The 15,575-nt window shown below is 47.0% G+C and overlaps 1 protein-coding gene across 1 annotated transcript in view; it reads right to left on the bottom strand.

The window, feature by feature from the left end:
- Window positions 1-15,575, bottom strand: part of CFAP47 (cilia and flagella associated protein 47) — a 583,307-nt gene that overhangs the window by 466,781 nt on the left and 100,951 nt on the right. The window contains exon 23 of the mRNA XM_087721802.1: window positions 6,914-7,014. Coding sequence (XP_087577928.1) covers window positions 6,914-7,014 — 101 coding nt within the window. The remainder of the gene's footprint in view (window positions 1-6,913; window positions 7,015-15,575) is intronic.

The raw sequence follows: 15,575 nt of genomic DNA, 5'->3' as shown, positions 1-15,575 counted from the left end.
CAAGGGCAAGATCTCAATACCCCTCAAATCTAGATCACATCTCCACTGCTCCGAGAGGAATACGAGGTCAAGTGTGTGACCCGCTGAGTGAGTCGGCCCCCAAATTACTTGGGTCAAGTCCATGGTTGTCATGGAAGCCATGAACTCCTGTGCCCCATCAGAGTGATCACCGAGCGAAGGCAGGTTGAAATCCCCCAGTATCATAAGCCTGGGGAACTCAACCGCCAGCTCGGCTACAGACTCGAGGAGCGAGGGGAGGGCTGTTGCAACGCTGTTGGGAGGAAGGTACGTTAACAACAAGCCCATTTGACCCCCAAGGTCCAACTTCACCAGCAAGGACTCACACCCGACAAGCTCCGGAGCAGGGATCCTACGAGGAACTAAAGACCCTCGGATGATGATAGCCACTCCCCCACCCCTTTACTGGGTTCGCAGCTGATGAAGCACCTGAAAACCCTCTGCGCACATTTCCGTGAGGGGGACTCCTCCCTCAGGGCCCAGCCAGGTTTCAGTAATACATGCCAGGTCTGCCCCCTCGTCTAATATTAGGTCCTGGACGAGGGGAGCCTTGTGAACCACAGACCTGGCATTTAGCAACAGCAGCCTGAGACCAGAGCCCTGACAACTCTCACCATCTGGCCTTGGAGTGGAACTAATAGGGCCGGAAGGAGGGATCGCTGTGATGTAGCGGATCCTCCTTCCCCGGTAATGGCTAGCCCTGAAGTTCCCGCCATACCTGCCCCTCCCTGTCATGACCGTAATGCTCCGGCCCTCTCCCGTGTCTGTAGTCCCCATTCCCCCCCAGCTGCTGCATTCTTCGGCAGGCCATTTAACACAAGCATTCTAAGGCTGGGATTGGGCCTGGGCCCCCTAACACTTCTGCAGTAGCACTCAGTGTAGGAGGCACCAGGTTGTAGACCCAGCCCTCTCAAACATACACATCCATACACCCAAGCAATCCCCACGTAACAGTTAAAAACACAAAATACAACAATAATAGGTTAATAAAAGTGGGCTCATTCATTCAGTCACACCCATACCACATGCACTCCCCATACCATTTAAAAGTTGCGCAATAGTGCAAAATTAAGTTCGTGCAAAATCATCCTAGTGTAGCAGAGGAGGCTAATGTTCCAGTTTTCTCCAACAGGGAGAGCAAGGTCCAAGAGTCTGGAACAGTTGGAGGATTAATGTCACTTGGAAGGAGGTAAAAAGCAAGCTCCCTGCCCACGTCCTCTTCATCCCCTGCCCTCTCTTTCTGCCAGGATAGAAACACAGAATAGTAAGCAGGAGCACAAGTGGGAATCTCAGGGAGGCTGGAAATAGAGTCAAAAGTCCCGGCTCACTCCACAATGGTGGTCCGGAGGACGAAGGCAGGGCAGGGATGGCCGGGAGGCAAAAAAGCCGTAGATGGCAACAGTTATAGCAACGAAAGCCGAGGAGCCAGTCATGGTCGTCAGACGGCCGAGATTATAATGGTCAGAGCACATCCCCCCTGGCAGTCAGAATAAAACCAAAGGACTGCATCCACGATGGAAAGGGGGAGGGGGGAGGAGAGGGGGGAAACCCCTCTCAACAGCTGAGCCGCAGCGTTCTCAGGCGGTGTCAGCAAGCCAGCGAACCATCGGTCTAGCAATCCCAACCCCAACCCCAACCCTAACCTACCCTAACCCTGACCCTGACCCTAACCCTGATCCTGGTACTGACCCTAACCCTAATCCAAATCCTAACCCTAGTCCTAACCTAACCCTAACCCTAAGATAGCCCTAACCCTAGCCGTAGTCCTAACCCCGCAACAGCACAGCAACTGTTTAAGTAGTCAGGCAACGGCCCCCCAAGACGGACCTCCAACAGCTGAGACCGTAGCGATTAGCGGCAGTCACAGTAGGATTGGAGCTCCCCCAGGCCAGGGCTCCTCCAGGACAGCTGGGCCACAATATCCTCCAGCAGCTGGGCCGAGGCGTTCTCAGGCCGCGGCGTTCTCGAGCGGCCTCAGTGATCGAAGCAGTCCGATGGTAGCTCCGGTGAGGTCGGGGCTCCTCCAGGACAGCTGGGCCGCGGCATTCACGAGCTGCGGCGCTCTCAAGGGGCCTCGGTGTTCCCAAGCGGCTGGGCTATGGCGCTCTCAGTGGCCGCGGCATTCTCAGACGGCCTCAGTGGTCAGGGCAACCAAATGGCTCCTCCAGGACAGCTGGGCATTCGCAAGCCTCGGCATTCTCAAGCGTTCTCAAGCGGCCTAGGCGTTCTTAAGAGGCTGGGCCGTGGCGTTCTCAAGCAGCCGCGGCGTTCTCAGGCGGCCTCAGTGATCGCAGCAGTCAGATGCTAACTCCGGAGAGGTCTCCTGGCCAGCTGGGCCGCGGCATCTTCAAGCGGCGTCGGCGTCGGCATCTTTCGTGCCCGGCAGCTCTGGAGGGCAATGTCTCTCCAATTCGCTGTCGACACCAGCGCCTTATAGATTGTTCGTCCTCAACCTCCATGGGGACAACAATGAGTCCCCTCCCAAATACCATGCTCCCCCTCCCCGTTTCAATGGCAGCCGAAGCAGTAGCAACGCGGAGGCTGACACTCTCCCTCTTGAATTTGTATTTTACCTTAATTTTCTGAATAAAATAAAAACTTATTCAAAGAAAAAAACAAGATGCAAATGCAATAAGTACACATTCCAGCACTCGCATACATGATGGCCACCTGGTTTTCTAGTTTCTGGCACATATGTGGTGCAAAGACCAGCTGTCCAGTGCACATGCGCCAGCTCCACCTTGCCTTTCGGGGGTCCTTTTGTCCCCTGGTCCTCATCAGGATGGTGGGAGAGCCCCACCGATGACCCGGTTCCGCAGCCCTGGACAGAGAGAGAAAGGTGGGTGGGGAAAGCTGGAGCCCCTTCCAGGCCTTGGAGGTAAGGGGCGTCGGCATTCCTGTGGCTCGGCTTGGGGGGCCAGCAGGTGGGAGAGTCAGTGCAGCCCCTCCACTCTTATTCCTTGGCAGCAGCTTTCAACTTCCTGGCTGGCCTGCCACGCCTCTTACCACTTGATGGCATCTCCATGCTGCACTCTCCTCTGGCCCTCTTGGGGTAGCTTGTGGCGGCAGGAGCAGCTGGGGTGGCTGGCTGCCCAGCCAGTAAACGCTGCCCTGCGTGCCCGAACCAGCCAGGCACTCGGGACCACGGATGTGCATTGGATGTGCATCAGTGCCATGTGAAGACCAGCTGGCCAGCACGCCGGAACCAAGAAGAGCAACAGGCAACGGTTTGCGTGCCTGGAGAGATGGCTCTGTGTATCACTTCTGGCACGTGTGCCATAAGTTCGCCATCATGGGCCTTATAAATTTGATCAGTAACTTAGCTTTATGTTTCAGTGAGATCTTTCAATTTAAATTTTAAATCTGCAAGTAGATTTTTTTTGTTAATCCTGTTGTCAGGTCTGCAGCGGTTCCTTTAAGGAACTTTGGCCTGCCACACTCTCATTAAGGGGGGAATAGCAAGGTGTAGAATGTGTTGTTTTCAAAATAAAAATTTCCTTTCTAGAAGCTCAAGGTCATCTTTTGTCTCCGCACCTTGGCACCTGATCAGAAGCAGTTGGGCGTAGGTGCTAGTGTGGAAGAAGAAGATTGGACCACGTGATGAACTGTGGATGTGGGGACAAGATCATGAACTTTTAACTGGATGGGATTCTGATGTAACTTCCAGAATTGGGATTCCATAGCATGATGCCAACATGCTTGTCTTATTAAATTGGAACTTTAAGGATAGTTTTGCCTTTGACTCTGATTTAATTCTGCATGATATTTGGAATGCTGACATTATCCCAATTCTCCCTTAAGATAAGTTATCAGCATCCCAAGCTGGAAAGCTGTTAGGGGGTACTGAATCCCAGTTCTGACCCAACCCTGGGCAGTATGAAAATTCAGTGAAGATGGAGGAAGAAAAAAATGCAGCTGAGAAAGCCAAAAATAACGGATCACTTATATTGGCCGAAACTCAATATGTGCCTTCTAAAGAAATAGTTGAGGCTGCAGAGATTAAGGAAAGGGAATACCAATTGGGAGCCCGGCGAAAGGAGTTTCACGATGATGCCTCAAGATTTATGACTTCTAAGGAATGCCTGCTAGAAAAGAGGGGGTTGCCAGGGAAACTCCAACAGACGACTGGTCGATGACCAGAAGATCTGATGAATGGAGGACTCAGCCCCCCCTACCACAATCCTTCTCTAATGTGCCTTCCAGACCATTTCCTACGGCTAAACGTGAGTGAAATCAAAACCCTCCCCTCTTCAGGGACCCCTCAGTGGAAACTGGCACCGCCCACATTCTCCTTTCCTAGCAGAGAAATTTCTACACAGTGGAGTGGAGATGTTGGCTCCTTCCATACAGTAACTAATGAGTCAACGCACACCCTTGCTGCTGGGGTAATGCCAAGAGCAGTCACATCAGCACACCCTCCCTCCTACTGGAGTGCAACCAGACCCCCCTCCAAATAGGGGAGGTCAATCCAGCCGGCAGAAAGGGGCCTGGAACACATGCACCTCCCCACAGCTGCAAAGGGGTGACTCCGAACCCATGAATCAAACAAACCAAGGGTGGGCTTTCTTCCCGGGTCATGGATGGGCTCAATGTCCATGGACGCCTGCCCTCTTCCAGCAGATGGCGCCTTCCCATATAACTGCTCCTGGACAAACCCAGGGAATGGGACCGCCACCGGGTCCAGCCCCCCCAGCAATGCCTCCACAGGCTTTTGCCCAACCAATGGGTGTGGGTCAGCAGAGGGGCTTACCACCCCCAGCAGCAGACCAACAAGCTGCCCCTGTTCAACCACCAGCGCCCCCTCTTCCCACACCCCCACGGTTTCGTGCAACATTCAGTGGGACCCCAGATAAGCTGGCTTATTTCCTGAATCAAGTATGGGCGTACGTTGATCAAGTGGGGCCACAATACCCATGTGATCGAGAGTTCATCCAAGAAATAGCAGAGGGAATGAATGAAAAGGAGGCTGCGCAGTGGATAGAAGAGCTCCACGAGGAAGCGGCTCCTGAGCTAGATGATATAAATGGGTTCATCCAACTGATGCATGCCAGGTTTAGCGATATGGCCCAAAATGTGGATGCTGAAGACCAGATCCACGAATTGCGACAGGCTGGTCGTCCCGTGAAGGAATTAGTTTGGGAGTTCCGGAGAATAGCTGGGAGACTACGCTATTGGCCAGAAAGACTCTTGGTCTACACATTCAAAAAGGCCTTAGATTCCAAACTGAAAGAAGCTTGTGCCATAAGGGGATCCCAGAACGTCTCCAAGATTGCTACACCACTGCAATCATACTAGACCACGAGATTAACATCTATCGAAAGCCTGATACTGGAACCCCTGCCAAAAAACCTTTGGGCCAACGTGCGCAGTGGCAGCGAGCTGAAAAGCCTCCACCAACCCCTCGTGGGGCCTTTATAAAGTGTTACCGATGCGATCAGATGGGGCACAGAGCAACAGAATGCCTGGCTCCAGCTCCTGTTCCACAACAGCGCCAACCATCTGCCAGCGCAATGAAGAAAAACCCCCAAAAGTCACCCAAAAAGAGCCGTTTACTACAGCAGCCAATGGAGGCGGAGAGCCCTACTACTAGCCCCTGGCACCGCTGAGGAGGAGGAGGAGGAGGAGGCGGCTGAAAATGCCGAAGACGACCCAATGGTGAGTGCACCTATTCCCTCCTTTACCATAAAATCCCAACTCCAAGTACCCAGAACAGGGGTAGAAGGGGAAGTTGGGGCGGTCATAGACACTGGCTGCACCAGATGCTTAATCAGCATGTCAATAGTGGAGCAGCTAGGTATATGCACAAGACCCCTAACCCACCCTATTCGGTTTGAGCAAGTAAATGGAACCTTAATTGGGGGCGCTCCGGCCACAAAGCTTGTTAAAACCTGTAATGGGGTCTAGCATAAGGCCATCTGCCCAAGCTCCCCCTTCTCCTGTAGTGGTAGAAGGGGAAACACATTATAAGTGAAAAAAATCTTAGATTCCAGGATGTATAGAGGTCGCTTACAATATTTGGTGCATTGGAAGGTGTACCCTTTGTCTGAAGCTACATGGTGAAAAGTTGGGATTTAAAAGCAGATAAATTAGTGAAACAATTCCATGAGAAGTTCCCTGATAAGCCAAAGAGTCCCCTTGGGGGAGGGAGGGGTGGTTAGGTATATATAATAACCTTTCTTTAATATTTTTTTTCCAGAAACTCTTTCTCTTTTGAAGAGAGGCTGCCTGTCAGGCCTGCAGTGGTTCCTTTAAGAAACTTTGGTCTGCCACACTCTCATTAAGGGGGGGGGGAATAGCAAGGGGTAGAATGTGTTGTTTTCAAAATAAAAAATTCCTTTCTAGAAGCTCAAGGTCATCTTTTGTCTTCACACCTTTGCACCTGATCAGAAGCAGTTGTGGAAGAAGATTGGACCATGTGATGGACTGTGGGTGTGGGGACAAGATCATGAACTTTTAACTGGGTGGGATTCTGATGTAACTTCCAGAATTGGGATTCCATAGCAGGATGCCAAACATGCTGTCTTATTAAATTGGAACTTTAAAGATAGTTTTGCCTTTGACTCTGATTTAATTCTGCATAATATTTGGAATGCTGACACCTGTATTCTATAGTCTGTAACATATATTTGATTTATTGCAGGTATAAAGAAGCACTATAGTTTTCAGGATATATATGCATCTGTATATGTTTATGTGTGGTATGTTTTTACTCTGCCCTCATACAGAAAACCAAAGCAGAAACAGAATTTAAATATGCAGAAATAATGTGAGCAAAAATATATTAACAGCATTAGAATTACTATTTCTTGCTTGAAAAACACTACATAAACAGAACTATAGAACAACAGTGTGGCACAATTAGAAGCAGCCACATTTCCCTATAATATTTACCAACCTTTATATTACTGCTGTCACTTATAACACCCATGTTGATACATTTTACACTATGTTGAAAGATGAGCTCTGAAGGATAAATATGCAGTGGTGGTTGCAACACTGTAGAAAGAAAGAAACATACACAACTATTTTAGCTTCAAGGAGACAGACTTATTAAATTACAGATGGATTAAACCTGGATTAAACCAGTAATTTTGACTAGAATTGGATAATTGTCAAATCAAACAAGACTCACATGAAGAATCCAGATTTCAAAGGTTTGGTTTATTTGAAATGGTAAGAAATACACCCAAGTGTATGAACAAAACTGGATATATATATCCTCAGCTTACTATATAGAAAAAACTTTGGGGTAGCATTATGGGGAGATAAATTAAAGATCTATCAAAACCTGGTCTCAAGATAATTTACTTAGCAAACTAAATAAATAAATATGCGCACAATTACCATATTTTTCAGACCATAAGACTCTCCGAAGTATAAGACACACCTAGCTTTTGGGGAGGAAAACCCAAAAAAAATCTGCCTCTACCTCCCAGCAGTTTGCCTCCTTGCAGCAAACAACGTGGTCAGCTTCAGCATAGCCTGATTTAGTAGCTGATTGGCGGCTGGATCTGCCTCCGGCAATACCTCTCATCAGCTGTTCCAGGCTGCAGGGGTCACCACCACCCATCAGCCCCTTGGCTGGCCATCAAGGCTGCCTACCAATCGCCACCTCTGCATGCCCCATTTTCAGCCGCCATGAATCCCATTTCACCCTCCATGGGCCCTATTTTCGGCCTCCGCACGTCCCATTTTTGGCCTGTTCCAGGCGGTGGGATCAAAAATGGGGCATGCGGAGGCCAAAAATGAGGTGTGCAGAGCAGTGGTGAAATTCAATTTTTTTTACTACCAGTTCTGTGGGCCTGGCTTGGTGGGTGTGGCAGGGAAAAGATACTGCAAAATCCCTATTCCCTCCCCACTCTGGGCCCAGCCAGAGGTGGTATTTTCCAATTCTCAGAACTACTCAAAATTTCCTCTACCAGTTCTCCAGAACCTGCAGAATTTCACCCCTGGTACGGAGGCTGAAAACAGGATGTGCGGAGTCCAAAAATGGGGCACTCAGATGAGGTGATAGGTAACAGCAGTGATGACATCAATGGGCAGCGGCAATCCTCACAGCCTGGAACATCTGATAGGTGGTATTGCAGGAGGCCGATCCAATCGCAAATCAGCTGCTCATGCTAAATCAGGTTATGCTGAAGTTGACCAGGCTGTTTGCTGTTTGCTGCAAGGAAGAAAATTGCTGGGAGGCAGAGGCTGAAGGGTGGGGCCCAGCAGGTGGGCGGGGCTTTGTAAACATTCACTGTATAAGACGCACAGACATTTCCACCAACTATTGGGGGGTGGGGGTGGGAGTGCATCTTACACTCCAAAAAGTATGTAAGTTAGGATGTAAAATAGAAAAATCTCATAAGATTAAGTTGTCTCCATGATTTTGCGCCTGGAGCTGAAGCTGAGCACAGCAAAATTAACATGAAAACTACTTATGCAATACTTTAAAATGGGTGTTCTTATGTGAGGTCGATGATGAGATTTTAGGTGGATGGATGGAAAAAATAAAAACTTTATTTTCATCAACTTATAACTAAAATTTAGTTTTTCATTCAATAATGTATGTAGGCAAGAAAGTAATTTATGACATCTAGACTCCAAAATTATTTTAAATCTCAATATCTAAAATTATTATGTCCCAGCAAAGGGTATTCTCGTTATTGATTTATGGATTAATAAGCATATATATTTGTCATGCCCCAATATACAATCCTTATATTGTTGTTGCTCTGTAGCCCCATCTAGTGTCTAGAGGAACAAATACCAATTATATTGTTTTGAAGCTGACTCAACCCTTTTACCCATCAGCCAGCATTCTTAAAACAAGTGCATGCTGGGAAGCCAGACTTAATTTCCTTTAGCATTTGGAGGAAGCAGAAGCACAAAGAAGAATCCATCTTGATCTGTGGCACATATTCAACCAAAGACAAACCCACATCCCACTCACAGAGCATCACTGGTGAGATTTAGATTACTTGTATTTATTAATTGTTATGTTGAGCAGTAACTCAATACTGCCAATCTTGTATTTTGTTCTTATAATATATATTCTTATATCCCCCAGTTTCACCATATCCTGTTCTTTTCAATAAAGCATCAAGATGTATGTACATGGTCTGATTTATTGAAGGACAGGTGAATTTAGCTGCATGTCGAGCGGCACACAGACTAATGTGTAGTGAGGACAGAACAATATATATACATATATTCTACCATTATGTATTTTTAATAAAACTGTGTTTGAGCACAAGTTGGTTTCCTTTGTAATACAATCTATACTTGTGCATTTTATTTTATGCATTTAAATACATATTTCTAAGAAGCTTCTTACATTCTCAAAACCATAAAAAGATTAAATAAACCATAATTGAAAGCATCCATGTTTATTTTTGTTGTAAAAAAAACACCTTACAAATTCTCCAAAAAGAAGGCTGTTAAATTTGTAATTCATACTCCTTATAATGTTACTGTGTTCATTCTGCCTTTGAGGTCAAAATATTTTTGGTACAGGCTACGATGTTTGTCTATTTCATTATATGTAGTACATTGATATGCTTTAAAAATGAAGCTATAAAATCCTATGTATCTTGGGAGCAGGTAGGGGTGGCAATGGCTGGATCAGGAAAATGGCCAATGCCTCATTGTGGGAAAGGATGGTGCTCTCGAACCTGAAACAGGCAATGGTATTGTTGAAATAAATGTCCTTCTGGTTCGGCTCCAAGAGGGGAAAAAGACACTGGAGACATGGAGGCTGCTTGGAAAGATGGTTTATTGGCGGCCAGGACCACATGGCTTGAGTCCTGAACAGAAAAAGTGATCACATGCTTCAATGTTGGTGGAGAAAAGAGAAGGAAGGAAGAGAAGCTGAGTCCCTGGTTTTATGCCCTCTCTGGCCTTTGATCTTAAATTTGTATCTAATTGGTTGTCAGACTCCCATGGGGCCATGCAGGGGCAACTTTCTAGGCTGCATTTTGAATCCAGGTTTGGTTGAGTTCTCAGATGCCATGTGGGGAGTCGGGTAAAGGGCCAATATTATCATGCCTTAATCCCATCCCCCTGGAGCTGAAGGGGAGAACTCTTTATTATGTAAAGGGACTGGCTTGGCCTTCTTAATGGCCCATTGACAAAGTGGGGATGGGCAAGAAGCTACAGGGAGCTATTCTCTCTTTATAAAACATGTTTCTTCCTTTTCACATCCTGAGAAATATTCTTCTTTTTCAATATTTCCTAGGATATTTCATTTTTCTGAGAGAGGGCTGGGTGATAACTTCCTACAGTATACTCCATCATGAAGAAGACACTCTCTGGATTCAGGCATGCTAGACAATTATCATCTTCTGTCCAATCACTTACAAACCACCCTATAGAATGCAGTTTATCTGGATTCTTTTCATCCAGAATTCAGACCTGGGCATGAAACAGAAACCATACTGGTTATAGCGTTGGGTGAGATCCTGGATAACAATATGGATGTGTATCTCTTTATCTTTTTAGGTCTCTCAGCAATGCTTGATTTCATCATATCTCTATAGGGCACTACAGAGTTTGAGAGTGATTCTGCTCAGTGGTGGGATTCAAATAATTTAACAACTGATTCTCTGCCCTAATGACAAGCTGGATGGGCATATAACTGGATGGGCATGGCCAACTTGATTGGTGTTACCCTTAGGAAATTTCTCCTTAGTCCAACTCACAATAAAATAGTACTTTTCCAATATTTAGTAGAATAACAGAGTTGGAAGGGACCTTGGAGGTATTCTAATCCAATCCCCTGCTTAAGCAGTATTAGAAGGAAAAAATTGGGGCTTGCTTTCCAAAAGGGAGATCGCTTGGCAAAGAAGGGGGGGAGATGAGATGCTGTCTCTTTAAATTGAAAAGCCAAGAAGCAGCTGCTCGGAAGGCAGCTTTTAATTGCAGAAGTGAAGTGACATTCAGCAGTTCGGTTCTGGGTCAGCTGAACAACGAACTGGATAAGAGGAAGGATTCTTATACGGTTCTATGTTTTTGAAATTTTGGGGTTTGTGTAATATTAGCTTTGTGTTTCTAAAAGGGTTTGGGCAATTCCTATTGTGGCTAAATGACTTTCCTCCTGTGTCAGGTCTTGAGTGTCGGGGCCACTTATTCTGATTCTATTACTCTATTTTGTTAGCTGACAAATCTTGCCACAGGGAGATTTCAAAATATCATGTCTTGAATGGGTTTTCTACCAATCTGTTTGCCTGCTTGTGAATAGAGCAGAAAGTCTGGCTTCCACTTTCAATAGGCTCATTATCTCTAAACACTAGTAGCTGTTTTCTTGTTATAAAGTTCCTTAGGCAGCTGGCCGGAATGAGCCTCAGACAGGTTTCTTTATTAGCAGCTTGGTTTTTCTTGCTTTTCTGGGAGCCTTTCCTTGTGACTACTATTTTATTTGGGGAAATGAGGGGGGGGGTGTTCATTCCTTCCCACAGCTGGAAATCCTACACCATTTCAGACAAATGTTTATCCAATCTCTTCTTTAAAACCTCCAGTGTTGGAGCATTTACAATTTCTGGAGACAAGTTGTTCCCATGATTAATTGTTCTGTCAGAAAATTTGAGGGACTCCTACAAAAATGAGGGGGGTCAATCTATTTTCCAAAGCACCAAAAGGCACAACAAGAAACAATGGGTGGAACCTAACCAAAGAGAGAAGCAACCTAGGACTAAGAAGAAATTTCCTAACGGTTAGACCAATCAACCAATGGAATATTTGGCTTCAGAAGGTGTGAGTGCTCCATCACTCACAAGCAACACAGTTACAAGATAATTTGAAATTTTTACAGTCTAATACTGTAAGTTAACTCTTAAATGCTGAAAATGCAGGATCAAAATACATAAACATAGAAACAGCATTGCAACCTAATTTCAAATTAATAAAATCAATTCTGCTAATTAGAACACATATTTAAAAAGACATTAAGAACTCTGACAAGAAACTCCTGCTCTGTATTAACATTTTTAAAATTCCTTCCCTGGCCTAATCCTGTCAAGAACAAGGAGAGATTCAACCTGGAAATAAGGAGAAATTTTCTGACAGAGAACGATCAACCAACAGAACAGTTTGCCTTTGGAAATTGTGTGAGGCTTTCACTAAGAGATTGGACTGCCATTTATCAGAAATGGTGTAGGGTCTCCTGCTTGGTTGGGTGGGTGGGTTGGACTAGATGACCTACAAGGTCCCTTCCAACTCTGTTAATCTGTATGATCTGTAAATTTCTATTGTTTCTGTGCTGACTGCATTCCTGCTGTTTTGTTATGCAACAATACCATCACTGATTCTGCTCCTTCCTAAGTATTCCTTTTTCTAATATTCAGGATGGTTTTAAGTGCATCTTTGGGGACTGAGGTGAGAATGGAAGTTATATGTGCATTGGGATAAAACTTTCTGCTTTGGAATTAAAAGTTGTTTGCTTTTAGAACAATGATAGCATTATGTTGAATTTATGTTAATTGTATTTATTATTTGATCATTTGATCATTTTGCTAATGTTTTATCTATATATTGTATTCTTTGCAGTAAGTTGCATAGAGTCTCATGACTGAAACAGCCTAGAAGTATGCAAAATAAATAAATACATTAAAAAATGAATGCTTATTCTGACTTACATAGCTCAACAAAATTTGGTACTCCAATAGCTTCAGACCAGTTGATTTCAAAGAGGTCTTATCTATATAATGCATTCATCCTGAATAAACATACTGATAGTTCCTCCCCCATCATAAATTCAGGAGACGGAAAGGAATGACTGCTTTTGGATAACAATGCCCATCCTCTAGACCCATGATGGCGAACTTATGACGTGTGTTCCAGATGTAGCATGTAGAGCCTTCTTTGTGGGCATGCATGATGTCTCCCTAGCCCAGCTCCAATTGCATTTCTCCACTGCATTTCACCCAATTAATTCCAACTTCTCACAAAAGAAACTCACAAAGTTGGAATTGATTAATTTTTTCACTCACACTCTTCACAATGGGGGAGGTGGGATCCCATATTCCTCCTGAAGCCATACAACGGTTTCATCCCTCTGCTGTAGCTCCCTGTGGCCCTGTCATGGCAGGGGAATGAAAGAGTTGTTGCCCTGTTGGCAGTGGCAATGGACCGAGTCTTAGTGCAGGAGCAAAGCGCCCCTGCACTTGTCTTTGCAGGGCAACAGCATTCCGCCTTCATCACGGTAATAGCAATAGCAGTAGACTTATATACCGCTTCATAGGGCTTTCAGCCCTCTCTAAGCGGTTTACAGAGAGTCAGCATATTGCCCCCAACAATCTGGGTCCTCATTTTACCCACCTCGGAAGGATGGAAGGCTGAGTCAACCCTGAGCCGGTGGGATTTGAACCGCTGAACTGCTGATCTAGCAGTAGCCTGCAGTGCTGCATTTAACCACTGCGCCACCTTGGCTCAGTGGTACATTTGCTGTTACCACCAGCAAAGAGGGCTGGGAGAAAATGGCAGGGGCAGATCTTGCAGGGTGATCCTTGAAGCACGGATCTTCTTCCTCCCTCGTTGGTGGGGCCAAGAGAAAGCAGGAGGCAGCATGGAGAAGTGCTCCCCTCTCCCAGCCAAGCACTGAGCACAAAAGCCCAGTGGGAGGGCTGCGGTGGCTGGCCCAACAGAAGCACCCACATTGGCGAGTCAGAAGGTGGAGAGACCTGGCCCAGCTCTCGCAGTGGGACACTGTTAATCACCTCCAGATGTGAGCTTCTGCCTTTGAAACACACTGCGCCTTTGAGGAAACCGAACAGCAATGGCTGGGGCCATGGGGGAGGGGGAAGTAGAGGCATCAGGATTGCTCCCCCCTCCTCAGCAACCCAGCACAAGAGGAGTGCAGAGGGTTGCAGGCCAAGCGCCCCAATGTGTGTTTCCAGGGTGCGCTCCTCTGTCCCAAAGTGGAATTGAGTAGGGGGTAGAGGGAAAGGAACAGGGAGCAGGGGGAATGGTAGGGGAATTCTAGAAGGAGAATCCCATCTGGCTTTCCTTTTGGAGTAGGGCAGGGAGAAGACCCAATAAAAATCCAATTTCCTCCCAATAAATGTCCCATAGTCCAAAAAGAGAGGTGTGGTCTGTTCGTTGGAGGATCAGAGAGGAAATCAGTTGAAATCTGGGTGGGAGGATATTCAGAGAGGGATCTGCCTGGGTCTCTTCTTCCCTCCCTCTTAGATTCCTCCCTCCCAGCTTTCTTCCCTAGTCTCATTTTAAGGGGAGAGGGAAGCAAGGTGGGACAGTAGTAGCTAAAAGGCTACAACAGGGGACCAGATAGAGAACTCCCTCCATGGTATCGACTGGCTCTTTGCCTCCCCACTCGCTTCAGAGCATTTTCCATGGGGAAGCGAAGGACCTTGGTTGGAAGGTTTCCACCCCATTGGAAACCAGGTGGCTGTCAAAGAGAAGGGAGAAAGGACAGCTGAAGGAAAATCCACCCCTCTCCTGCCAATCGTTCTTTATTGGGATTGGAACACAGACACCCCCCACCCCACCAAAAGGCTCAATCCAAAGCCTTCAGCCTTGCAATCCTGGGAGGGGCATCTGTGCTGCGATCCCAAAGAAAGAATGGTGTGTGTGTAGAAGAGAGGGAGGGAGAGGGAGGGAGGGAGAGAAGAGTTATCCATGGCGGGCAGCAACGTTCTCTCCATCTCCCCCCCCCTCTCTCTCACACACACAAATACACACAGGTCCCTCACCCTCCCTCCCAAGGCAGCCACATCCCTTCACTAACCTGCTTACCTGATCCACTCTCAACTGACATGTGCAGGGCAAGAAAAAATAGTCTGTGGGACTACTTCCAACTTTGTGAGACTTTTTTTTGTGAGAAGTTGGAAGGTGTGAATTTCTGGTATTTTTTTTACCATGGTCGCACAGACTAATTTTCTTGTCCTGAATGCACAGCGAGAACAGAGCTGGAAAACAGGTTAGTGGAAGGATGTGGCTCCCCTGGGGAGGGGGGAAGGCTTGGCATGGGTGGCCTGGCTGAACGGCCTTCAGGTAAGCCAGTGTGGGGCCTTGGGGCAGCTCTGCAGCCCCTGCCTTGCTTTGTCCTCCACCCCCACCACCTTCCTCTGTTCTTTGCAACGTGCAGCCTTACACTAACAAGAATTACAGGCAATTCCCATGACTGTCTGATTCTCAACCAGTCGGCTGAATGGTAGGAGGGAGCTTCCTGTCCACTTGAAAGAGAGGTGGGTTGCATAAAGGCGCTCCCCCACCCCCGCAAGATCCTCTCAAGTGCCAGGCTGCAGGCTCCACCCCAGGGATCCTCAATTGGGGCCAAGCTCTTGGCAACTGATTGAGATAAGCCTGTTCTTGAAGGGGGCACGAGGCGCATTGGGGCCTCCTGCTTTTGCAGCCTCAATCGGCTGCAAAAGCAGCCGCAATTCTTGCCGTCTCTTCTCCCCTTTGCCAGGCATGGCAGGGCTTCCTGCCCCTCGCCCCCTTTATGGATGCAACTTAGGGGTGGCAGGTGGGGCAGGGTGGGGTGTGGGAGAATGCAGCCACGGGAGCAATTCTAGATGCCCCCAAAAGGGTACATATGACACATTTGTTCTGAGAAC

This window comes from Thamnophis sirtalis, unplaced genomic scaffold, assembly GCF_051295495.1.
Source record: "Thamnophis sirtalis isolate CommonGarterSnake01/CBP01778 unplaced genomic scaffold, rThaSir2_p1.2 scaffold_8, whole genome shotgun sequence".
NCBI lineage: Eukaryota > Metazoa > Chordata > Lepidosauria > Squamata > Natricidae > Thamnophis > Thamnophis sirtalis.
The sequence above is the reverse complement of the archived record's forward strand: the minus strand, read 5'-3'. Positions and strand labels throughout refer to the sequence as shown.